We start from the raw sequence: 25,294 nt of genomic DNA on the forward strand, positions 1-25,294 counted from the left end.
TTTATTTTATTAATTTTTTAAAAAGATTTTATTTATTCACTTTAGAAAGAGAAAGCAAGAGGAGGGAGGGGACGAGCAGAGGGAGAGGGATAAGCAGACTCCCCACTGAGTGCAGAGCCCAATATGAGGCACCATCCCAGGACCTTGAGATCACAACAACCTGAGCCAAAATCAAATCAGACACTTAACTATTGCCACCCAGGTGCCTCTACACAAAAATTTATGATTACCATCTCACTTTATCCTCACAACTATCTGAGTGTGGTAGGATACTCCAGATGAGAAATAATTACTGATAAGCAAGTGGAGGTTCAAAGTGACCTGTCAATGATCACACAGCCAACTGGTGGTGAAGCCACCTGGTAAGAGAAGCTAAGTCTCCTGGCTTTTGTCCCAATGTCCTAACTCCATGATTTATCACAATGCCAACCTCATCTCACCATCTATCAAGGTCCATTTTAATCTAGAGAGATTATTCCCATGGGAGAGCATGGCACAGTGAATTCCTGGCTCTACTGGCTGAATATTTTACATTTAAAGATTTCTTCCAGTTTCACAAAAGATAACCAGTTTTCCAGATGAAGGTACTAGTTTCCAGAAAACATAGGCAGTGCCATGTTGGAAGATACTTTAGATTTTTGAATTTAGAAGCAAGAAGGGTCATACTTCCTTCATGCTTCCACCTTCATTAGAGAACCCACAGGTGCTCCGTGTTCTTGTTATCTAGTTGTTATCTAGTGAAATGTCACACACTAAGGTTTAAGTGTGTAGTGCCTCACTTGCCTGCACAGCTCTCTCCATGACATCCTTTTTTTTTTTTTTTTTTTTGGAAGATTTATTTATTTATTTGAGAGAAAGAGAAAGAGCACAAGCTGGGGGGAGCAACAGAGGGAGAGGAAGAAGCTGATTCCCCACTGAGCTGGGAGCCCAAGGCATGGCTCAACCCCAGGACCCTGAGATTATGACTCTGAGCTGAAGGCAGATGTTTAACTGACTGAGCCACCCAGGTACCCCCTCCATGACATCTTAAAAGAAATGAGACTGCTCACTCTGGACTGACCCAGGGACGCACATATTTTTAAATCCATGAGTTGTGGGATCGTGAGAGGGAGCAAGGTGCCCAAAAGTTGATGAATAAAGATCTGAATGTTGTGGAACATAAAATTTTTTTTACCTATATTTGCATTCTAAGTCCCAAGGTAAATGTCATTTGTTTGGTTAATGTTGGTCTTATTTTACCTAGTATAGTTTATTCTGTTGTCAGCAACTGTTTTCCCTAAGGGACTAGTTAATATTTTAGCCTTTGCAAGCTATAGGGTTATGTAAGGGTGTGGCTCTGCTCCAATAAAGCTTTATTTACAAAAGCAAGTGGTAGGCCAAATTTGTCCTGGGGACATAGTTCACCAATTCCTGTTTTAGAATGATACTGTCTGTGCATTTCTAAATTAAAAAAAATTACAACATTCATTACCAGCAAGGAGCATTCTTATAAACTCCTTCCATGCTTGCTCAAAACCATTATTCCAAGCATAAAGGTCTCACTAGAAATGAAAACCCACTGACATCCAGCAAGAAAATTCTCTTACCAAATTCAGAAATAAAATCTGTTTATCATTCCACTTCCAAAATCAATTTATTGCTTGATTAAGAGGGTATACTTCCATTAAAGATGAAATTAATGGAAACTATTTGCATTAGGCGAGAATTTTATTTATTTTTTAAATTTTAGAATTTACAACAATGTGAATGTACTTTTCCTTGTATAGGGAAAGTTAGAGGGTTTTCATTCACTGACACAGTTTACCTTATCTAAGTAACCCCAGTAAAGCCAACTGACAAATATATGTAGTTAATAAATTTTAATTAACTTTTCCAAATTAGCTGCAATTTCTTTTATAGCCTAAAAGTGTTAAGTAATAAATAAATAATAAAACCCAAATTTTATAGGAATGTAAATATATAAGGATATGTAATACATCCTAAGGATATATAATATAAAATATATAATATTTCTTAGTGATTCAAGGGAACTGTAGCACAATAAGCACTTGAGTAGTATTTGAATGGTCTGAACAGGTCCCCACATTTCCACCTCCTACAGCAGACAGAAATCTGACTTCCCACCTCTCTGTTCTACTGCCTCCCAGAGGTGAGGGATGTTATTAATGGGACTATGCTGTTCAGGTAAGTGGTGTCAAGAATGAAAAAAGGTTTAAGAAGCTCTGCACTAAAGTGATTAGCTCCTGTGCCTCGGTGATAATGGGTGGACTTTCTGCATGTGTGGGTTTCCGAGCAGAGGCTCAGACCCGGATCACGTTCAGGTCCAGTCTCTTCTCACTGCAGGTGTTCCCAGTAGGTTGAGAACAAAGGCCACCTTGGACTGCAAAGCCCTGAGCTCAACCCTTCAAAGGCTGCCAGCCTTCCCTGTGTCAGACATCAGTGAAGAGATGGAAACACGTGAATAAAGGCAGGGCTGTAACATACAAGGCTTAGTGGGCAGCACCGAGGGAACCAAACTAAAGGAGATGGGGCGACAAGATGGGGCATCCTGGAAGGGCACCCCGAATCAAGTCGGTGTGCTTTTGTGAGGCTCTGCAGAAAACTGAGTCCAGATTGGGAAAGGTGTTCATTCCCCACTCGTAGAACATTCTTGCTCTCTACAGATTTCCTAAATCTATACCTGTGGCCTGAAGTTAAGCTCCTCCCAAGACCAGTTTCAGGGTAAGCCCTGGTTCCGTGCATTTAATTAACTACCTTGGTACGTATTTGAAATACCCGAAATGAATTGCGTGCACCAGGCATTCTTGCAGGCAGACAGACCCCAGCTTCAAGCAGGGAGGGTGCTCCTTCCCTATCTCACTGGTGGTGGTTTAGACAAGTTCTTCATGTAAATGCACACCCTGGCACACGCAGAAGAAAAGGGCCGGGCTCCCCAACAACTTGCAAGGTTTTCAGCAGTCTTCATTGAAATAAATGTACTGGAAACAGAAGTGGCAAATGGCACAAAGGCGATAACGTTTGCATAAAGAAGCCATTAGGAAGGTGTGCCAATGGAACAATTGTGTGATGTTGCATAACAAATGCACACTTTCGTTTAGTTATTTTAAAGATTCAGTTTATCTAGTAGTTTTTTTTTTTTTGCATTTAAAGAGCATGATGCTGAAAGATTCTCCATTCCTGAGATGCCAGCAGTTCTTGAAAAAGCATTCAGAGAATGATTAAAAGCATAATAAAAGAGTAAATCCAATGTAATATTTATCCAGCCTGAATTTTCAGCTTTAATACATCCAAAGTCATCCCGTTCCCCAATTTGTGCAATCACAACTTAATAAAGGACATATTTTAAACACAGGCTGTTAAAAATCAGTGAGAGAAACCAGAAACAGAACCACAGAACTCTCCCCAAATGCCTCCAAGATGGAGACCACATAGACTCGAAACTGGATGGAACCATCTAGCAACTGCCTTTTAAGTCCCTCTTTAGGGTAGGAGCTGAAAGGTCTTCATCCCACTGAAGGTGGAGGAGGGGTGGTCCTGGGAGAAGGCTAAAATCAGCCCGCTGCCCACAGAAGACTTCATGCAAATGCTCAATAGGCGGCCTCATCAGTAATTAAGAACACAGATGATAAGGAGAAATATGTTTCTTGTCCATCAAATTAGCAGCTAGCACACCACCTGCTAACCGGTTTTGCTTCCATACTTGCCACCCTATAGTGTTAGCTAAGATGCATACGGCGGCCTAAGTAATGCTGATAAAATTTGCACAGCACAGTCTGTCCTCCGCCTAGAAGCTTCGGGACTTGTCCCACTAGGAACAGCCCTCCATCACTTCCTGCCCACTGGCTGCCACTCCAAATACCTCCTCAGCTCCTTCCCCCTCTTGCTGCCCTACTTAGTAGCTTCCTGGCCAGCCCAAGAAACCAGGCCCACAGTGCCAACCTCAGGGCCCTTGTACCTGCTCTCCCTGCTGTCCGGACTGCTACTTCCTTGGATCCTCACAAGGCTTCCCTTCTCTCTGTTCTGGCCTCAGGTGTTTCCTCAACTGCTTAGTTTCCTGAAACAGCATCACCCCACCAGCCCTTTGCCTTGCTTTCCCTTCTTCACGGAACTTATCCCTGAATAACAGTCTACTATGTATTTATTTATTTTCTCTGTCTTCCCACAGGAGCTGAGTGTCTTGAGGACAGGAAATTCTTTTTGTTGTTGTTTGTGGCTGCATTGCAAGCACCCAGAAAACTGGTACCAAGTTACTAACCCCCAGTAACTAACAAACTGGTACCATTTACTAACCCCCCAGTAAATATATATATGCCAGTGGAATGAATTTAAGTGGCTCAACCCAGGATCATCAAGGCTATTCTACACAGGCAGGGATGTCGGCAGAATCATGATGGCAACTCATCGGGCAGACTTATCTACCACCTGCAAAAAACTTATATGTTTTTTAAAGATTTTATTTATTCACGAGAGACACAGAGAGAGGCAGACACACAGGCAGAGGGAGAAGCAGACTCCCCGCAGGGAGCCTGATGTGGGACTCAGTCCCAGGACCGGGAGATCATGACCTGAGCCAAAGGCAGACACTCAACCGCTAGCCACCCAGGTGTCACAAAGTTCCTATTTTTTGATTCAGTGTACCCAATTTTAAAAATGTCCACCAGAGAAATAGAGATTCAGACAGATTTATACACAAAGATATTTATTCAAGTGTTGTTTGTCACTGTGAAAAGAGGAAATGACTGGATAAATGGTAATATTCCTTCTTCAGAAGTTGTTACATGTTGGGTAAAAGGCTCAGTCTTTAAAATATTCTACAAACTACCTATATCCCATTTACAGATGAAGGCACTGAGGTTACTTGCCCGGGACATCATTTGATCAGCTTTGCCAGGAGGAGAGACTCAAGGTCTCTCTGCCCAGACGGAGCTGAGAATCAATACACCACACCGTCTGCCCGTGGCAAACAATGCCAAGCCTTGGGTCTCCTTGCGGGGGCTGCCAGGACGCTCCAGCCGCAGGGATCGCGCTGCCCTTTGAGCTCTGAACAATCGCAATCCCTGGGCCCTGCGCGGGGGACTGGATCCCATTAGTCCTCCGACGTCCCGTGAGTGCAGCCCCAGGACTCTTGCAAACATCGATCGATCGCTGACCTTCAATAGATCAACATTAACCAAACACACTCTTTCCCTTACCCCCGCCCCCCCTTCCCCCGTTGCCGGGTCCCGCTTCCTCTCCATCCCGCAACTGCTCTCCGCGGAGCCTCGCTCATTTCCTGGCGTCCGATCTGTAGATCTGCAGGCAGAGGCAGGCCCAGGAGCCGGCAGGCCCGGGCTCTGTTTCTCCTTCTTGTCTTCACTGGGGGTGGGGGGTGGGGGGTGGGGGGTGGCACCGACTCGGGACTCGGGGACCACAGAGCCTGCCGTGGGCCTGTGGACCGGGCGGCTTCCACCCCGGGCCGCCTCCCCCGCCGGGCCTTCCCCATCCAAGAGGAAACTCGGGGCCCATGTGCTTGCAGCTTTCTTGACCCTTCTAGTCCTTGGCTCCAGATGGTCTGGATTCACTTTTCGAAATGGCTCTGCCCCCAGTTCCCCATTTACTGTCCCTGTGCTCATTGCAAGATTGTGTTCCATTCAAAAAAAAAAAAAAAAAAAATCACATCCCATTCCACGTTTCTACATTTGAAATTGTTTTAATTTAAAGCTGATGCTGTTCGCTGAGTAATCAGACTTCTGCCAGCCACATGCACACATACATCCTCTGTTGAATTTTAGTGTATGTGCACGTACGTGTGAGTGTGTGTGTGTGTGTGTGCGCGTGCAAGAAAAGGAAAATTCCTTTCACATGGCCTTTTGTCCCCAGAAATCTAAAAGTTTCTTTGTCTTGGCATTGTCCCAGCAACACCACTCTCTGCCCTTTTCTTTGGCCTATTCTCAGGGTATTTTGAAAAAAGCCCAAGGGTTTTGCAGGGCTGATTTTCACAACAGCGACAGAAACAGGACAACCAGGTGGGTTGGGGAAAGCCAGTTGACCCAGCTGAGGTTCCGGGCAGGAGCTGCGAACCCTCCCACCGCCTTGTTCCTCCACCCTTCCCCGATCCCTTCCCTGCGCCCCTCACTTCGATGGTCAAGGACCCTGACAGGCGGCAGAGGCTACAGACCCTTCTCCTTCACCTTCCTTCCGTGTTATTCCATGGGGTCTTTGTGGGGAAAAAAATAGGATTAGTTAACTCAAGAAGCACTTGTTCAGAGTTGATGCCCAATAGTAGCCCCAGGGGTAGGCCTGGCATTTAACGCTTTACCCTAGCACCAGCCATATATATATTTAAATTTTTTTATTTAAATTCAATTTGTCAACATATAGTTTAACATTCAGAGTTCATCCCATCAAGTGCCCTCCTTAGCAGTAGCTTAAGCAAAAGGTCATTTGTATGGATCCTTCAATCTGAGAAGAGTGGGCAAATATGTGTGAGCCAACTCACTTCTCTATCTGTTGGCCTCTCCCGTGGCTCCTGACCATCTTGTACTGCCTGCCCAGGCATGAGGCTGCTGCCCCTGGGAGTCTGTGTTCTTGGAGTTGATGCCACAAAGCCCTCTGGGGCTGCTCTGCTCACCACGGACCTTTTCCTGCTCACCTGCATGTTCAAATGGATGGTTGGAGGATCAAATGAGAATATGGATTTCATTTCTAGTAGTGAAAATCAAGCAGGGATCTCCTCCTTATTTTTGACTGTAACCGACATTTCCCTTTCTCTTTGTTTTTCTCAAAGCAGAATGAAACAGCAAAGGCAAGGGAATGATAGTGAGGCCAGAGCACAGGGCCTCCTTTTAATACTGTTTTTGTTGATGAACAGCCATCAAACTCCATTTCCTGGCTCTCTCCCCAGCTGCAGGACACTCTGTTATATTTTCAGGATTGTGTGCCACAGAGATCACCCTGCTCTATTCTTTTAAAAACTGGTCAGGATTTCAAACAAAGGGGAATGTGTTTTTAAGGAGGAAGAAGGGAGTCAGAGCTGCTGTGTCTTTCTGCTTGCAGGAGAAGGACTGGTCAGCTTGCAAAATCTGCCCAGCTGGTATCTTTGTTCACATTTCCATTTCTCCAGCACGGAAGGTTGCCCTGCCTCTCTGCTAGAACAGGCTCTGCTCTGAGGATGGGCTCCCCGGGTTACTAGAAAGACAGAGGCTACAGACATGTGGACCAGTGTGCAAGGCAGAGTAGCAGGTGACCAGGCCCCCATGGTGTGCACACACCAGGGCAAGCCGTCAACTCACACAGAAAAAAACAAAATCCGGCCAAACTAATCTGCCAAGGCCAATAAGTTAAGGCTGGTTGATTTGTGTGACTACAGTGTGATAGACTGGATGGAAGGGTCAGTAGACCAGAGACCTAGGTTTAATTTTTAGCTCTGCTGTCTGCTACCTGCAAGACAGGAAACACACCTTTAGCATCCCTCAGAGTCTTTGTTTCCTAGTGAGTAGAATAAGGATGGGAAAATCCTGCCCCAGTGGAACCATTAGGAAGATCACATAAAATGTCACCTGTGAAACATTAATTTTAACTGTATGTGTTAAGGATAGATAACCAATCCATCTGTGTAATAGGAAGTAGTTCAGAGTTAAGGGAACATCCCCCATGCCCATCCCACAAAAGGGAAGGCACCCTGTTGGGCTCCCGGGTTTGCAGAGAGAAGATAGCACACAAAGTTTGGTGCCTTTGACAGTAGCGTAACCCTTTCTAACTTTAAAGGAAACCACACATTTCCTGTATAGTTTAATGGATGTTCCAGGATCAAATGGGTCCATTCTGAGTCAGAGATCCAGGCTCAGCATTGACCATGTTTCTCAATGATGCAATGCCTCTGAGAAGAACAATCTCTCTCATACACACAGGGCTTCCCATGGGGCCTCTGTAGATTGGGTAACATCAGGCTATTCCTTCTCTGGAGAAGAGAAAGGAACACGCATGATTTATGATAACGCAGAGTGTGATTCACTTGCTGGTGCATCATCTCCTGGCAAAGTAGTTTAGCTCTCATAACTACTAGCTAAGCATTTCTCAACTAAACTTCATAGGCCTATGAACCAGCTACTACCAGAGGGATTAGCTAACACACAAGGCAGAGTGGCCCCATCCAAAATTAGTTCCAAAGATACACCTTGGGGATTCATAGAGGCAGTTTCTTAAATTTTAAAATATAGCACCAGTTTTCTGTACTTGAGTCCTTTTATGTTTTCTTGTTACTGAATGCTCCTTTGAGACCAAAGGTATTGATATATTCTACCCTGCAGGGAAATCAATAAAAACTTTAATCACAAAATTAAATAAAAACCAAAGCTACTGACATTACACTCAGTAACACTCACTGAAGCAACAACTTGAAGTTTTATGGTTCTCCTGCGGCTGGACTTATTATTTGTAGGAAAATCAATACCATCTTTAGAGTAATTTGGGATGCATCTTGTCATTATAGAAAACAAGTTACTGGTAGGCTTTACTAAAAAGGTAACAATGAAGCATCAAAACGTGTTTGCCCACACAGAAAGTGATTATTCCTTGATAGCAGGAAAAAGTACAAAAAGGATGTCCACAAATGGCAGCTCCAATTGTCTCTCAAAGCACATTATGATGCCGGGCTCTGGATCACCCTCCACAGACACGCTCTGCTTTTGTCAATGGGTCACAGGCCTGTTTTGGAAAGATTAAAAGCTTGGGGTAGTACATAAATTAAAATGTCCCCAGAAATCAGCACACGCTGCATGGAACGTAGAGTAATGTGACTTTCAGGATGTTAGGTAACAAAGGATCCTATTTCACATTTGGAAAAATAAATAAATTAATAAATAAATAAGCAAGCTTTTACAAGTCACGGGATCATAGAATGGGATGAAACCTTAAGAGGCATTAAGTCCAAAAGCCCAACCTGTGATGCAGAGAGCCTTCCAGAGTATCCCTGGAGGATACAATTCCTCTTAACTGTTATGCTTTCTTTCTCATCATTTATGGCAATGCATATCCAGAAATATGTCTATGTATACAACCTTTTATCTTCATGAGCTACACATTTTCCAGTTCTAATGAATTATTAGGCTGCAAGCTTGTTCTTTCCTCCCTTAACTGTCTGTGTGGTCAGCCACAGAGTGTAAAGTGAAACCATTGGCAGCCTGAACCATGCAGGGCTTCCCAGACAGTGATGCGGTAACACTCTTTCAATGAACTTTTAAGAGAACTCCGTGTTGCTGCAAGGGTTTACGGGATTCTAACTCAACATGCTTTAGTCCCTGTGCTCTTGTGTTAGATCTTCAAAATGGCTTTTTTCAGGACTTGGGACTGTTCACTTAGAATGGGAAGCAGAAACTGACAATAAGGCCTGCAACTACATGGCAGGAACTTGTTGAATTAACAGTGGAGGTTTTCAAAGTCAGGAAATGAAAACCAAGAGATTTTGGAAGGCTGAGGCCAAATACTAAATCCAGCCAAGGTCAGCATTTATAGGCTTGGAGTCATCAACCTTGGATGAACGAATCAGGGCTTAGAACCCAGAGACTATGTATAAGGACTATTTTGGAAGGCAAGAGTCAAGATCTACTGCTGATGATGCCATTCTTGGGAAGCAACAGAGCTCTTCGCTTAAGACCATGAATCCTAAGGTGCTCAAGGTCCTTTTACTGCTTATAGCAGGGATTTCTGATCATGAATTAAGGTGGCAGGTAGGTGAATAGAGGGTGAGGAACACTCCATGTCAGTAAGAACAAAGAAGTCAAGAGGTCAATTAGATATTTGTTGGCATCTGTGTCGGTACCCTAGGGCATCAGCATGTCTGTCCTAATGTTCTTCTCTTTTTGAACAACTTCCCTAATTAAATAACTCAGGCCACTTCAGGATAATTTTCTAAAGAAAATCTGGTCCAGGAGCTTCTCTCAAATGCATGATCCACATCTCCTTCATCTGTTGTAACCAGGTGTCCTCCAGCAAACCTACTCAGGTGTGCTCATCCCAGCTCTCAAATCTAGTCTCCAGCTCAAGTTTTCTTTTCTTATGCTAAATACAAACAGGCAAACAACAGCAAAAACTCTATGCATATTTCTGTCACTAAGCTTAACAAACTGTATTAAAAAGATTATATCACATGAAATTGCCTATATTAATCATTTTTGACATAAAAGTGGTAATTTCATATGGGGATTCAAACTAATAATTATCTGTTTCTGTGGCTATATCCTCAGCCAGATCATTTGTTTGATTTTCTGTTTATATAATCAAATTTAATATGTCTTTGCACATCACTGGCTCTCAGTCATTGGCAAATGAATGAATGAATGGATGAATGGATGAATGAATGAATTGAGAGCTGGGCTTCAGGACCTGGTCCATCTTCTTAAGGAAGACTACTGGGACTGCATTTTGACAATGAAGTTATGTGATCTAGGAACAACCCTTCCATTCTAACAGAACTATAAACAGTACACGTCTGGATAATCTATTTCCTCAATAAAAACGTGACCACACTGACCAATAAACATAGTATTTTATGCTCCTGCCAAACAATTTTTCTCTAATATTAGCAGATCTTCCAGCATCTCATGGGATGGGAGCCAGGCCTTGGGTCCTCCTTTTTCATTTGGTATTTACATGTGGTCCACTGACAACCAAGGCCAGGCATTTTGGCCAAAGACACTGGGTTTAAAAGCTTTTGCACAGCATCACATGGGGGCAAATATGGTTCCGGTTCAATGCTGACATGTGTGCAATTCTTATTTCCTTCCCTAAGTGTTCTCTTTATTATCAAATTCACAATCATGCTATTTATCTTCTGCCCCTAATCCAGTGAGCCCTGGCTAATTTGGTATTTATAATCAGGCTACCTTAATCACCAACTAGCAAAATTTCTGAGGAATCTTTCAGAAACATCTTTAGTCAAGAGACTTTCTTTATGATTATGTTCAGACTTTTTCAAAATCAGATGGAGACACTCTTCTAACAAAACACAATAATTTCTAGTGCAAAGCCTTATTGTGACAAAGTAAAATTATCTCAGATTTAAGATCAGCAACCTCTTGGGAAAAGATGCAGATGGACAAGGAAGAGAAGTAAAATTTCAGGTGAAATTAGCATATTTGTTTTTCTTTCCTTTTGCCATCATTTTGTTTTTCTTTTTGGTAGTATTATAGGAATGGGTTGAAAAATCCAGCAACTTTGGAAAAAAATAAATAAAAGTTCTTGATCTTAATGTTGAATTTCTCTCCTAAAGTTGATGGGACAATTGTTCTGATCAGGCATCTTTACATCATCAGCAATAAGCTCTGTTTAGAGTTTAAGAGTCAGACACTACCAAGAATGGGGGGCCAGGGAAAGCAAGTGATATGTGGGGAGGATGTGCCCTGTTTCTGCTTCTGAGGCTCAGGGCCATTACTATTCTAGATTGAATTTCAGTATTCACACTGCTTGGTTCAAAATGCCAAAGAGAAAAATAATTGTAGAGTTAAAGCTCCAAATGCTTCTATAGGCATATTTCACACCAACCAGCTGACTTGCACTTGACATTCTCATCTTCAGCACCTTCCCATTAGGAATCAAATCAAATTAGCAATTTATTAGTACTGAGAGTTCTGAGTGGGGTAACTAATAGAACATTCAGCCCACTTTAAAGTTTCAAGTAGACAGTGAAAAAGAGAGTTCTGTTTAGAGACAACAGAATTTTGTCTTCCCCTGTCCCTCTGCATATGCCTGACTTAGGGGATCAAGAGTAACAGGTGGTGAGATCTAGGATAATGTGTATATTTGTGTTGTATTTATGATTGGATTTAGAAAACATTGTATAACACCTAACTCCTGGTTTCTCAGGCTCTATCAGTCTGGAGATCATCCAGGTCTTGGGTGACAATCACATTGGTGTTTATTGTTGAGACACTACCCCACTTTGTTACTGAATTCCAAGTCCTTCTACTGAGAGGACCCTGCGACCTGGGCTTCTTTGTGCTTCTGTCACCATATCACTGCTAATCCCAGCAGGTACCACAGATGACCTGTACACTTGGCACTCAGCATTTGTTCTGAGGACAGAAAGATTAGCAGTGATTAGCAGTGATTGAATCACACCAACAGTATTCCTTATTGATATCTTGGAAAGGGATGTATGTTCTTCAAAGTCTCTACCACGTGGCAAGTTCTTGTCCTTCTAGAGACAATCTGATTCCTCTTTCTCACACCCATTCAGTTGAACTATTTTGTGCTTCTCTTTGTGTTCAAGCATCTTAAGAGTCTTAACTGAGTATTCCAAGAGCCTTATCAGGCATCTCAAAATTCCTTTCACCATTTCTCTCTGGGGTGGTAGGAGCACAGGTATTTTATACATAGAAAATCTTCCTTGATAGGCTTGAGTTCTTGAATACAGGTGACCTTCTCCTACTTGTATGTCTAACATGATCCCCAAAACCATTTCACATATCAAAACATCCAGTAGAATTCTCCCAGGAATAAAAACCAATAGCTCTGTTTCATAGAAAAGGAAACGGAAAACAAATGCTGTGGTTATATAAATAGTGAGCAATTTATACGGATTGGTCATTCATAGAAATTGTCCAGTTAGCAAAGAAGGCAATATGAGTCGCCTGTCATTTGCCTGACATACACCTGCCTGAGAAGTAGAAGACATTTCTAAGATTGGATAATATTGTCTGCAATGGAAGTAAGGCAGGATTGTCACTTGCCTTCTCTAAGGAAGACTAGGCTTTCCTTTAAAAGACATTCCAACTTTAAAGAATGGCTTCAGAATTACTTAACCATCAACTAAATAGAGACTGGTATCTGCAAAAGATGTTATATACAAACTGAATGGTAACTCTAAATCAAAAACCAATAATAGATATGTAAAGAATAAAGAAAAAGGAATCCATGTATATCACTAAAGAGAGCCAACCAATGATGAAAGAGAGGAAGAGAAGAAAGGTTCAGAGAAAAACTATAAAAACAGCCATGAAGCAAGCGACAAAATGAAAATAAATACATATCTATAAATAATTACTTTGAATGTAAATGGACTAAATGTGCTAACCAAAAGACAGGGTGACAGAGTTAATAAAAAACAAGACCCATCTATATGCTGCCCACAAGAGACTCATTTGAGACCTAAAGACACCTGCAGGTTGAAAGTGAGGGGATGGAGAAACATTATGCAAAAGGGTATAAAAAAAAAGCTGGGTTAGCAATACTTCTAGGAACAAAATACACTTAATTTTTTTATTTAAATTCTGTTATTTAACATTCAGTGCAATATTGGTTTCAGGAGTAGAATTCAGTGATTCATCGCTTACATGCAACACCCAGTGCTCATCACAAGCCCTCTTTAATAACCCATCATCCACCTACTCCATCCCCCCAACCACTTCCCTTCATCAATCCTGTTTATTCTCTATCATTAAGTCACTTATGGCTTGTTTTCCACTCTCTCTTTTTTTCTTTTTTTATACACACACACACAAACACATATATATACACACATACGTACATTATATACATCATATACATATATACATACACACACACATATATAATGGAATATTATTCAGCCATCAAAAAGAATGAAATCTCGCCATTTGAAATGATGTGGATGGAACTAGAATAAATTTTACTAGGAGAATAAAATAGACTTTAAAACAAAGACTGTTAACAAGAGGCAAAGGAGGACACTATATAATCATAAAGGGGACAACCCATCGAGAAGATATAACAATTGTAAATATTTACACATCTAACATGGGAACCCCCAAATACATTAAGCAGTTAATGACAAAACTAAAGGAATAATAAATAGTAATTCAATAATAGTAAGGTACTTCAACACACCATTTACATGAATAGACATGTCAATCATGAAAACACAAAATCGACCAGGAAGTGAAGCAGTAGCTTTGAATGACATGCTGGGCCAGATGGATTCAATAGATATATTCAGAACATGCTATCCTAAAACAGCAGAATACACATTCTTCTACGTACACATAGAATATTCTCCAGAATAATCACATATTAGGCCACAAAGCAAGTCCAACAAATTTTTAATTTAAATTTTAAATTCAAAGTCATACCATGCATCTCTTCTGGCCACAATGGAATGAAGCCAGAAGTCAGTGACAAGAAAAAATCTGGAAAGACCACAAAGACATGGAGGTTAAACAACATGCTGCTAAACAATGAATGGGTCATCCAAGAAATCAAAGAAATAAAAAATTACATGGAGAGAAATGAAAATGAAAACACAATGATCCAAAATCCCTGGAATATGGCAAAAACTGTTCTAAGAGGGAAATTAATAGCAATACAGGCCTATTTCAAGAAGCAAGAAAAATGTCAAATAAAAAACCCTAATTTATACCTAAAGGAGCTAGGAAAAGAATAACAACAAACAAACAACAAACAAAACCCCAGACCATCAGAAGGAAAAGCAAAAATAAGTGATATAGAAACAAACAAACAAACAAAACACCAAGAGATCAATGAAACCAGCAGCTGGTTCTTTGGGAAGATCAACAAAATTGATAAACCTTTAGCCAGACTCATCAAAGAGAGAGAGAGAGAGAGAGAGAGAGAGAGAGGATTCAAATAAATAAAGTCAGAAATGAAAGAGGAGAAATAATAGTTGACAACATGGAAATACAAAGGATTGTAAGAGAGTATTATGAAAAATTATATGCCAACAAATTGGACAATCTTGAAGAAATAAATAAATTCCTAGAAACATATAACCTCCCAAAACTAACACAGGAAGAAAAGAATATTTTAACAGACTGATTACTAGGAATGAAATTGAATCAGCAATCATAAAACTCCCAAAAAAGAAATTTTTGGGACCAGACAGTTTCACAAATTCGACCAGACAGTTTCACAAATTCGACCCAATGTTTAAAGAAAAGTTAATACCTATTCTTCTCAAACTATTCCATAAGATAGAAGAGGAAGGAAAACTTCCAAACTCATTTTATAAGGCCAGAATTACTCTGATACTAAAACCAGATAAAGACACCACAAAACTAGAGAACTATAGGTCAATATCTCTGATGAATATAGATGCAAGAATCCTCAACAAAGGATTAAGTGTTAAGTGTCTGCCTTCAACTCTGGTCATGATCCTGGAGTCCTGGGATCAAGTCCTGCCTCGGGCTCTCTGCTCGTGGGAAGTCTGCTTCTCTCTCTCCCTTTGTCTCCTGATTGCTCTCTCTCCCTCACCCTCTGTGTCAAATAAAAAAAAAAAATCTTTTTAAAAATCCTCAATAAAATACTAGTAAATCAAATCCAACAATACGTTAAAAAAATTATTCATGACTATCAAGTGGGATTTATTCCCAAGATGCAAAGGTGATTTAATATTTGCAAATCAATAAAGGTGATACATCACATCAATAAGAGAGACAACAAAAACCATATGATCATTTCAACAGATGTAGAAAAACCATTTGACAAAGTACAATATCGATTCATGATAAAAACTCTTGACAAAGTAGGTTTAGAGGGAACATACCTCAACATAATAAAGGCCTTATAAGAAAAACAGGTAACATCATACCCAATAGGGAAAACCTGAGTGTTCTTACCCTGAGGTTAGGAATAAGATAAAGGTGTCTACTCTCCCCACTTTTATTCAACCTAGTAATGGAAGCCCTAGCCATAGCAATCAAACAAACAAACAAAAAAGAAATAAAGGGCATCTGAATTGGTAAGGTAGGAATAAAACTTTCACTATTTGAAGGTGACATGATACTTTTTATATAAAACCCTAAAGACCACCAAAAAACTATTAGAATTGATAAATGAATCTAGTAAAGTTTCAGGATACAAAATCAAAGTACAGAAGTCTGTTGCGTTTTTGTACACTAATAATAAAGCAGCAGAAAGAGAAATTAAGAAAACAATCACCCCCCCAAAAAGAAAACAATCCCATTTACAATTGCACCAAAAACAGTAAAATTCCTAGGAATAAATTAACCAAAGATGTGAAAGACCTATACTTTGAAAACTATGTGGATGAAAGAAATTGACAACAATAACATAAAGAAATGGAAAAACTTTTCATGCTCACAGATTAAAAGAGCAAATGTTAAAATGTCTATACTACCCAAAGCAATCTACACATTCAGTGCAAACCCTATCAAAATATGTTAGCATTTTTCACAGAGCTAGAACAAACAATTCTAAAATTTGTATGGGGGATGCCTGGGTGGCTCAGAGGTTGAGTGTCTGCCTTTGGTCCAGGGCCTGATTCTGGAGTCCCAGGATCGAGTCCCACATTGGGCTCCCTGCATGGAGCCTGCTTCTCTCTCTGCCTATGTCTCTGCCTCTGTCTCTGTGTGTCTCTCATGAATAAATAAAATCTTTAAAAAAATAAATAAATAAAAATAAAATAAAATTTGTATGGAAGCACAAAAGGCCCCAAATAGCCAAAACAACCTTTAAAAAGAAAAGCAAATCTGGGGGCATCACAATTCCAGACTTAAGTTATATTACAAAGCTCTAGTAGTCAAAACAGTGTGGTACTGGCACAGAAATAGACACATAGATCAGTGGAACTGAATAGAAAACCCAAAAATGAACTGATAACTATGTGATTATTTTTTGGCAAAGCAGGAAACAATGTCCAATGGAAAAAAGACAGTCTTTCCAATAAATGATGTGCCTTCCTAACATGCTCATGACATATATTTTTTAAATTTTTTTTAAAAGATTTTATTTATTTGTTCAAGATAGACATAAAGAGCCAGAGAGGCAGAGACACAGGCAGAGGGAGAAGCAGGCTCCATGCAGGGAGCCTGACATGGGGCTCGATCCCAGGTCTCTAGGATCATGCCTTGGGCCAAAGGCAGGCGCCAAACCACTGAGCCACCCAGGGATCCCCATATATATTTAATATATATAAATAATACATATGTTACATATATATTTTATACACACACACACACACTGCAATATTACTCAGTTGTAAAAAAAAAAAAAAAGAATGAAATCTTTTCATTTGCAGTGACATGGGTAGAGTATCATGCTAAGCAAAATAAGCCAGTCAGAGAAAGACAAACACCTTATTTCACTCATATGTGGAATTTAAGAAACAAACAAACAGGGATCCCTGGGTGGCGCAGCGGTTTGGCGCCTGCCTTTGGCCCAGGGCGTGATCCTGGAGACCCGGGATCAAGACCCACGTCAGGCTCCTGGTGCGTGGAGCCTGCTTCTCCCTCTGCCTGTGTCTCTGTCTCTTTCTCTCACTGTGTGCCTATCATAAATAAATAAAAAAAATTTAAAAAACAAACAAACAAACAAACAGAAAATGAGCAAAGAATAAAAAGAAACAAACCAAAAAACAGACTCTGAACTATAGAGAAAATAGTGATGGCTACCAGGGCAGGGGGCGGGGGTGGGTGACTTATGTGATGAGGTTTAAGAGTATACTTGATGAGCACTGAGTAATATTTGGAACTTTGGAATCACTATTTTGCACACGTGAAACTAATATAACCGTGTATATTAACTGCACTGAAATTAAAATTTTTTAAATTAAAAAAATATGTTCCTGCTTTTTTTTTTTAAGTACAAAAAATAACTGGCCAATAGATAATTATGTCTTAAAACATCTATTTGGTTGTATTATCTATCATATGGTTTTTAATAGGTACATCACCTCAGGCTAAAATAACATTTACATTAAAATCTTTGGACAATGTGTAAATGTTCAAGAGGTCATATAAAATGCCTGGGCTTTTTTTTATGTATTTGACTTCTCAGCATGTGAAAAGTCATACTTGCCAACCATGTTTCATAGTATCCCAGAAATACTTTGCTTGGGCTTGACTTTTAATTTTGAAAATTTTTCTTACAGAAGTCCAGACATTTACGTGGAAGTGAGAGCCATGCTTGACCAGGGGTGATGGAGTATCTTCCTAGAAAGCATATGGGAATTTAAACTCAGGCTCTCAATGTTGTAGGGGGCTTACCAAGAGTTAGAAGAAGCCACATGGGATGGACTGGCCTGAGGCAGAGCTTCAGCCTTGAAAAAGCTAAGGCCAAGAGTTTAGAAACCCCCCACCCCTCCTTGGAGCCAACCTGCTGGGAGTGATGGAGCTCATCTGTGAGCTGGAACCAACACTGGCCTTTGAGCACAATTACGGAGTCAGCACAGCTTGTACTTAGCACTTCCTTTCATCATCTTCTCTGTTCGCCTATAACCACTGAGCTGTCCATATCTACACACACTCTCTTCTTAGCACTGAGAATAAAGAATAAAGATCTGGCGAGTCAGACCAGTCCTTCCCAACCACACTGTCCATTCGTGGGTGCCTCTGCTGCCCCGAACCCATCTGTGCTCCTGCATTGTCTCCTCTGAGGATGTGTGTCCATTGACACAAGGGTCAATTGAAAATAGCCCTTGAAAAGAGCTATTTGTCGTCATCCAAAAGGAGTCCAATCACAGAAATGTGAAATGCTGGAAACACGAGTGGAGCCGCATTTGGGGCCAGGTGAACCCCTTAAATTACAGCACATAAGTAGCTCTCTCCTCTGTGACCGGCTTTCACACTCGGAGGAGGTCATTTCTAAATCCCCATGACACCAGGGATCACTGTCAGTGCCATCATTAAGAGCTGTTTCTGCTGGGAGAGCAAACAAAACCCTTCCTCACCCAGACTGTCCAAAAGAACAATCTGAGTTAGTGAAGGGTGAACACTGGAATATGTTCCATTTTCAAATGTATACGATTGATATATCTAGATTTTTTTAAAGTCTAATGGAGGTCCTGGGGAGCTTGTTTTAATGAACAGATAAGAATGATTTGTAATTCAGGCATTAATTGCTTATATGTAAATAGCTGCTTCTAAAATGCTTAAGGGTCTGTTTGAAGCCAGTTTGTTCTCTTTAAACCTTGGCCTGCAATTTAATTTGCATTCTCAATTTACTACCAAACCCCTTATTTTGTAGATAATGCAAAGGTAAATTTCAGCTAAGTGATCCATACATGAGGTCCACATTTCTGTGGTTTTTACAGAGTTGCTGGGTTTGAATCCTGGGGTATCTGGTGTTTTATTATGACTAATGCTCAGTTTTAAGGCATATTTAAAATATGCGATTTTGCTGTCCTTGCTTCTCAATGCTAATTTTAGCCAAGGCTGCAGTGATAAAAATCTACATAAATAAATACATAAATAAATAAAATCTACAAGGCTTCCTGGAACTACCATTTTCTTGAGACAATAGTTTCCAGAAATGATTCTAATTAGTGTTCCATTGGCTGCAGTGGACAGTTTTATAGATGGTTTTCATTTGCAGGAACTTGTTCACAATACACGTACCACTTTTGTAAACACGTGTGCGTGTGTGTGTGTGTATGTATACTTTTTGTTGGTTTGTTGGCTTCAGGATGTGCCATCCACAGTTCAAATTATCCTGAAGCGAAATATTAAATATGGATTCAGTTGGGTCCTGCTGACCCTCACAGTATATATCATGGTGGAAACAACACAGAGCTCTCTTTAGAAGATCTGGTTCCTGATAAATCTGTAATCCTTTTTATAACATTTCTATACATTGAAAAATAGGGATCCGGGATCTCAGAAATACACACAATGGAAATCCCAACGGTAATGAAGGGGATATTTTGCAGGTGGCCCCCTTTAGCTTGGGAAAGAGTCGACTTCCCATGTAGTTCTTCCAAACAGCTGGAGAAATCCAACCCCAATGTCAATCAGATTCCAGTGAGGGGAGGTCAGCGCTGACATCTGGCTAGCCTGTCTTACTGCAGCGTATCCTCACGCTCTGCTCTTTCCTGCACGTGTTCGCTCTTCAGGAAATATTTTATTTATTCCACCGTCTGCAAAACAATATGGCCTCTGGAGCATAGATGAGAATTGGGCCTCTTCTTCAAATTTATCTAAAGTCTGTGAACAACTGCACCACAGAAACATTCTTTTTGCACTGACAGAGTGATTAACAATGCTCCCCTCTCTTTTTTCGGAGTTAGAGCTTTTATTACGTCTCCTATGAGCAAAGATTAAACCATGAACTTGTAGTGATTTTCTTTTACAGGGTGCGAGAATGACAGCATCATATCAATTAATGTTGGCATATTACCCAGCACAGGAAAAATGAAACTCAACAGCTTTCCACGGTAAAGCCTCAGGAAAGTGCTCACTGTCAGAGTTATCCTCAAGGCTCAGGACAAGCAGCAGCTTCACAAAGGTCCCCACAGCTGAGACTTCCCATCACGAGCCCTCTTCTGATACAGAGAGAGGGGCTGCCAGGGAAGCTTGGGCAGTGGATGGGCTCTAGGCAGGGGGATGTAAATTTGTTTGTTTTGGAGAAGCACCATAGAAATATTGGCAGATCATGTAAGGGTTTTTCTTTTGTTTTGGAACTTGCTTGAACTGAACCAAACTCTGCTGGAATTCTCGTCAGAACAGGCACTCTCTCATGGTTTCTAGAATTTCCTGTCTCTGGCCAGGCTGCAGCAATCTGAACAAAGCTTCTCATGGTATTTTATCCTGTTTGGACTCAATTCCAGTACAAACCTGAGATCAAGTTGGGGCAATGGGGAACCGAAACGACAAAATTGTTGAGGAGAAGACTGGCCCGGCGGTTGGTCCCTGCTAAAAGAGTGAGAAAGTGGACTATTGTTGATTTTAGCCACAGGTCCAAGAAGGCGGAAGAGCATCATGTTAGAAGCTGGAGACCTAAGTCCCAGTCCTTTGTCTTGCTGCCGATGGTTGAATTTGCCAAGCTCTTTGGCCACATCTGTAAAGTACGCTGGGATGTCTCTGAAAGCTCTTCCAGATCTCACAGCGCATATTCTGAGGGCTGAGGCATCGCGTTCTGAAAATGCTTGAAAATTTGAAAGTTTTCCTCCCCTGGTCCCCAACCTTACATGGAGACTACATGACTCGGCATTTTCACTTTACTACCAATCGTAATAATATTTCAAGCAGGTACCCGGGGATTAGTTACAAACACATTATTTCTAGCTGACTGTTTCAGTGATACAGAAAGATACGCAGCTTTGGTCCTTTTTATAATAAGCAAATCTAATATCAGTTACCCCTTAAAATCTTTTCCTATATAACATAAAAAGAGAAAATAGTATGGATGCCCCTTCCCAAACTCACCCAGGGCCTCTCTGTTCAGCTCGGGCTGACGCTAGACAACTCCAGAAGGTTCTTTTCACTTGGAAAACTATGAAGTGTTGCGTTTTGGCATCATGCAGAACGATGGCCTTGCCCTCACACCTTCCTGGTCTAATCCCGGTGTGTTACTTACTTTTTCTGCAACAACTTCCCTGCCTCTATATTTTTGTCTACAAGGCTCCCTCTGTCTGAAATACCTCCACTATCTCATTAAAACTATTGCTTTAGTCCACTTTCTCAAACACAATGAAATCCTCACAGGCAAGAACTCCGCACCATGCCTCACGGCACAGATAAATAAAAGTCTTTGGAAAGCATTACATCTTGCTATGTTTTGCCCAGTTTACACTATACAGAAATATGACTAATGAAGAGAAGGAGAGATTAAAGATTAAATGTCTAGTGACATACAATTAACTATGCCTTGTAGGAATCTATCCAAACACATTTTATCCTGTCTCTTCTTGCTTCTGATGTAACATTCCCAATCCAGTCAGAGTTTGTCTCCTCCATTGTCTTTATTCTAGCTTGTCATCAAGGACCGGAACTTTTAGGAAATTCTAAAGGCTCAATAGCAAGTCCCCATATTTCTTTTGGTTTCATCTACCTTCTATTATTCTACATATTCACATTGTAAGTGCATTATGGTACCAAGAAAACACAAAACAAAAAAACAAAAACCCAAAACCATAAAAGAAGACCCACAGGACACAAAATTTCAGGAAAGTGGGATAAGACATAACATATAAAGCAGTGCCCGAGTGGCTCAGTCAGTGAAGTGCTGGCCTTCGGCTGCGGTCATGATCCCAGGATCCTGTGATTGAGTTCCATGTGGGGCTCCCTGCTCAGAGGGGAGTATGCTTGTCCCTCTCCCTCTGTCCCCCACACTTGTGCTCTCTCTCTCTCTCTTGCTCACTCTCTCAAATAAATAAAATATTTTAAAAGAAAAGACATAACATATAAAGGAGTAAGTGAAGATGAAAGCCACTAGTAGAAACTTAATATTAGCAGACCCTCTGCAGGGACGCAGCCTAGAGCAGCAGCTAGGGTACCACTTATTTACCATCCCTGAGCTCAGAGTTCCTGCCTCTAAAATGGAATAATAGGGTTGTTCTAGTAGTAAGTGCATTAATATACACAAGTGATTCTCAATGTCTGCAGTTATCAGTAGTATTTATATTCTATAAAGTGCTGAGAGTTCTGAATTAGCAAATAGTGGGGCATGGCTCTTAGGAGACATGGGGTTAATTTCCTGTGAACTCTGGTGACTAGAGTATTTTCATCAATTGGCCAATACACAGCCTTGTTTTATGTGTGCTTCTATTTAAGGATACCTTATTTTGTATATATTGTTGACTCATTAAAATTGAACTTTTGCCAACAGCACTGTAACTCATGTCCGAACAGAGCTTACCTGTCGCACATATTTTCTCAATAAGGCATGTCACAGTGCTCAGGAATGCTGGGCAGCACTCAACACTCTGCTGGGGCGACATGGGGGCTGCATCTGAAACAGCAAAATCCACCAGCAAAAAACAAAATTACAAAGTAGCATGGCATTAAAGAGACAGCAAAAAGGCACTTGTTTACAGTATGAGAGCCAAAGCAAGAAGGCAGAACGTCACTTTGCTCAACCTTAGTTGGAAACGTGCAGATCAGGTGACTCAACATTTTATCTGTGTCCTCAAATGATCACCAAAGCACCACAAGCATTGATCCTGGAATTACGAATAAACTTTAGCAAGTAGGTGAATTTGCATATACCGAATCCACCAATAACGAGCACCAATTGTCTATTTTAAAGTGTCAGAATAGTTTCTGGTACATGATAAGTCCTACATATGTGTTTGCTATTATTAAACAAGGTATATTATATCAGGTAGGTACATGTGTGATTGCTATGAAGGTTAATTTTATATGTCAACTTGGCTAGGTTATGGTACCTAGATATTTAAACAAACACTAACCTAAATGTTGCTGGGGAGGTACTTTGTAGATGTGATTAACATCTACAATTAGTTGACCTCACATAAAAGAAATTACTCTCAAAAATGTGGGTGAGCCTTGTCCAATCAGTTGAAGGCCCTAAAAGCAAAAGCTGATGTTTCCTAGAGAAGAAATTCTGCTTCAAGTTTGCAACATCAACTCCTGTCTGAGGTTCCAACCTGTTAGATTGCCCTATGGTTTTGGACTTGCCAGTCCCTCTGGTCACATGATTTCTTAAAGAAAATGTCTTAAAATATCTCCTATGGGTTCTGTTTCTCTGGAGAATCCTGGCTGATATATTTGCTATTGATCATTTTTCTCTCTTGCGGTGATACCATCAAGTGAGAGGGACACCTAATTGGAAATAAGGAGGTCCAGGATCCCTGGGTGGCCCAGCGGTTTGGCACCTGCCTTCGGCCCAGGGCATGGTCCTGGAGTCCTGGGATCGAATCCCACATTGGGCTCCCTGCATGGAGCCTGCTTCTCCCTCTGCATGTGTCTCTGCCTCTCTCTCTCTGTCTCTGTCTCTCTCTCTCTCTCTGTCTCTCATGAACAAATAAATAAAATCTTTTTTTTTAAAAAAAAAAGGAAATAAGGAGGTTCAGATCTTTGTCTCATCTTATCAGGGATTTCACCAGCCAACATGGTTGGACTGGCTTTGAACTGCATGCCTTTCTAGTTCCAAGATCCCCAGGCAGAGTAAATAGTGTGAGCAAAGCCTTCCCCTCTCTCTACCCTGTCTTCCAGCTCTCTTCATAGAATCATAGAGTATGAGAGTTGGATAGGACCTTCAATATTATATCATCCAAACTCTTTGTTTGTCTATTCTCAAGTAAAAATGTAAAGATCCCAGTCTCACATTCAGTTTTTTTTTCCTCCTAAAACTGAGCATAAACTCTTAAAAGACTTGCTCAGTCTGTTGCCAAATATTCCGAATCCTTGGCAAGCCCTGCCAAGTGCAGCCTCAACAACAAAAATTAGGAGAAATGAGTGGTGGGGGCGGAGGGGGTGGGGAAGATAGGATTCTTTTTAAAGCCCTGAAGTGCTAGCAGAAAATTGATCAAAGCCGAGATGAATTTCACCCATCTCCTCTAACAAGCTGCTAATATTGTAGTGTCAGCCCTGTCAGGATAATTTGTCACACATGTCCCTGTGTGGGCTGAAACCCCTTCAGCATCATCTCCCCAACCCACTGCCACAGGCAACTTGTCTGAAACAAAGCACTAAGACATGATGGAAAGGGAAATGCAGGGGGCAGGGGGAGTTACCAGCCACTGATAAGTCATCCAGGTCTGCTCCCCCAGATCTGGCAACCTCACCCAGACCTACCTTCATTATGCCTGAAGAGCCTGCTGCCACTTCAGTTACATTTGTGCTGCTGTCACAATCGCAGTGCCCACTGTCACAAAGATGCTGTCCAGAAAGAAATACCACCTCCTGAAAAATAACATGATGTCAACACTAGTTACCAGACCAATAAAAATGGTGATAAGCGAGACTCCTTGCTGAGACAGGCTCGGCAGTGGTCTCTCAGCCAGGGCAAAGTTCTCCAGAGCAGAATGACTGCCTGTGACCCCAGAGGGACCTGTGTCCAAGCATCAGCTGTGGGGGGCATGGCTCCCACAGCGAGTCCATCCATCAGATGGGGACCCTGGCACTTGCTTAGGTGGCTCTTGGGCCTATCATCAATTGGCCAACACTCTTGTCACCATCAAGCTTCACAAAGATCCCATTCTTTCTCTCTGCTTTTTACATAAAAATACCAACAAAACATCTGTTGTTGGTAGACCAGAGAACAAGGAGATAAAACAGAATCCAAGGTGCAGTGGGTGTTGGGGGCAGAAATAATGCCCATGTCCATAGGCCGGACAGTTTCTTCTGAACTAAGCCATTCAATGTCAAAAAAGAAAGGCATGATTTCCCCTTATTTTTCCATATATTGAACATCATGAGAAATTATAAAAGAAATTGTAGGGCAGCCCGGGTGGCTCAGTGGTTTAGCGCTGCCTTCAGCCCAGGGCGTGATCCTGGAGACCTGGGATCGAGTCCCATGTCAGGCTTCCTACATATGGAGCCTGCTTCTGCCTGTGTCTCTGCCTCTCTCTCTCTCTCTGTGTGTTTCTTTCATGAATAAATAAATAAAGTCTTAAAAAAAAAAA

At 41.2% G+C, this 25,294-nt stretch overlaps 1 protein-coding gene and 1 long non-coding RNA gene across 31 annotated transcripts in view; both read right to left on the bottom strand.

Moving 5' to 3' along the window:
• LOC144313604 (uncharacterized) overlaps window positions 1-24,464 on the bottom strand; it is a 151,355-nt gene extending 126,891 nt beyond the window's left edge. For 29 of the 30 annotated variants that reach the window (XR_013379199.1, XR_013379204.1, XR_013379202.1 and 26 more), the window contains exons 1-2: window positions 24,404-24,464; window positions 22,564-22,656 (exon numbers count right to left, since the gene is read on the bottom strand). Coding sequence is in view for 9 of the 30 variants with exons in the window: in XM_077896556.1 (XP_077752682.1) it covers window positions 22,564-22,574 (11 nt within the window). In the remaining 21 variants the exon portion in view is untranslated. Of the gene's footprint in view, window positions 1-8,363; window positions 8,686-22,563; window positions 22,657-24,403 lie in introns of those variants that run through there. The other variant, XR_013379201.1, reaches the window with a different exon arrangement.
• Window positions 6,317-21,739, bottom strand: LOC144313606 (uncharacterized). Its single transcript, XR_013379212.1, has 2 exons — window positions 21,132-21,739; window positions 6,317-6,631 (listed from the first exon to the last, which is right to left on the bottom strand). It is a non-coding gene; the product is annotated as an uncharacterized LOC144313606 (long non-coding RNA).
• Window positions 24,465-25,294: the final 830 nt, after the last annotated feature.

Source organism: Canis aureus, chromosome 5, assembly GCF_053574225.1.
Source record: "Canis aureus isolate CA01 chromosome 5, VMU_Caureus_v.1.0, whole genome shotgun sequence".
Taxonomy (NCBI): Eukaryota; Metazoa; Chordata; class Mammalia; order Carnivora; family Canidae; genus Canis; species Canis aureus.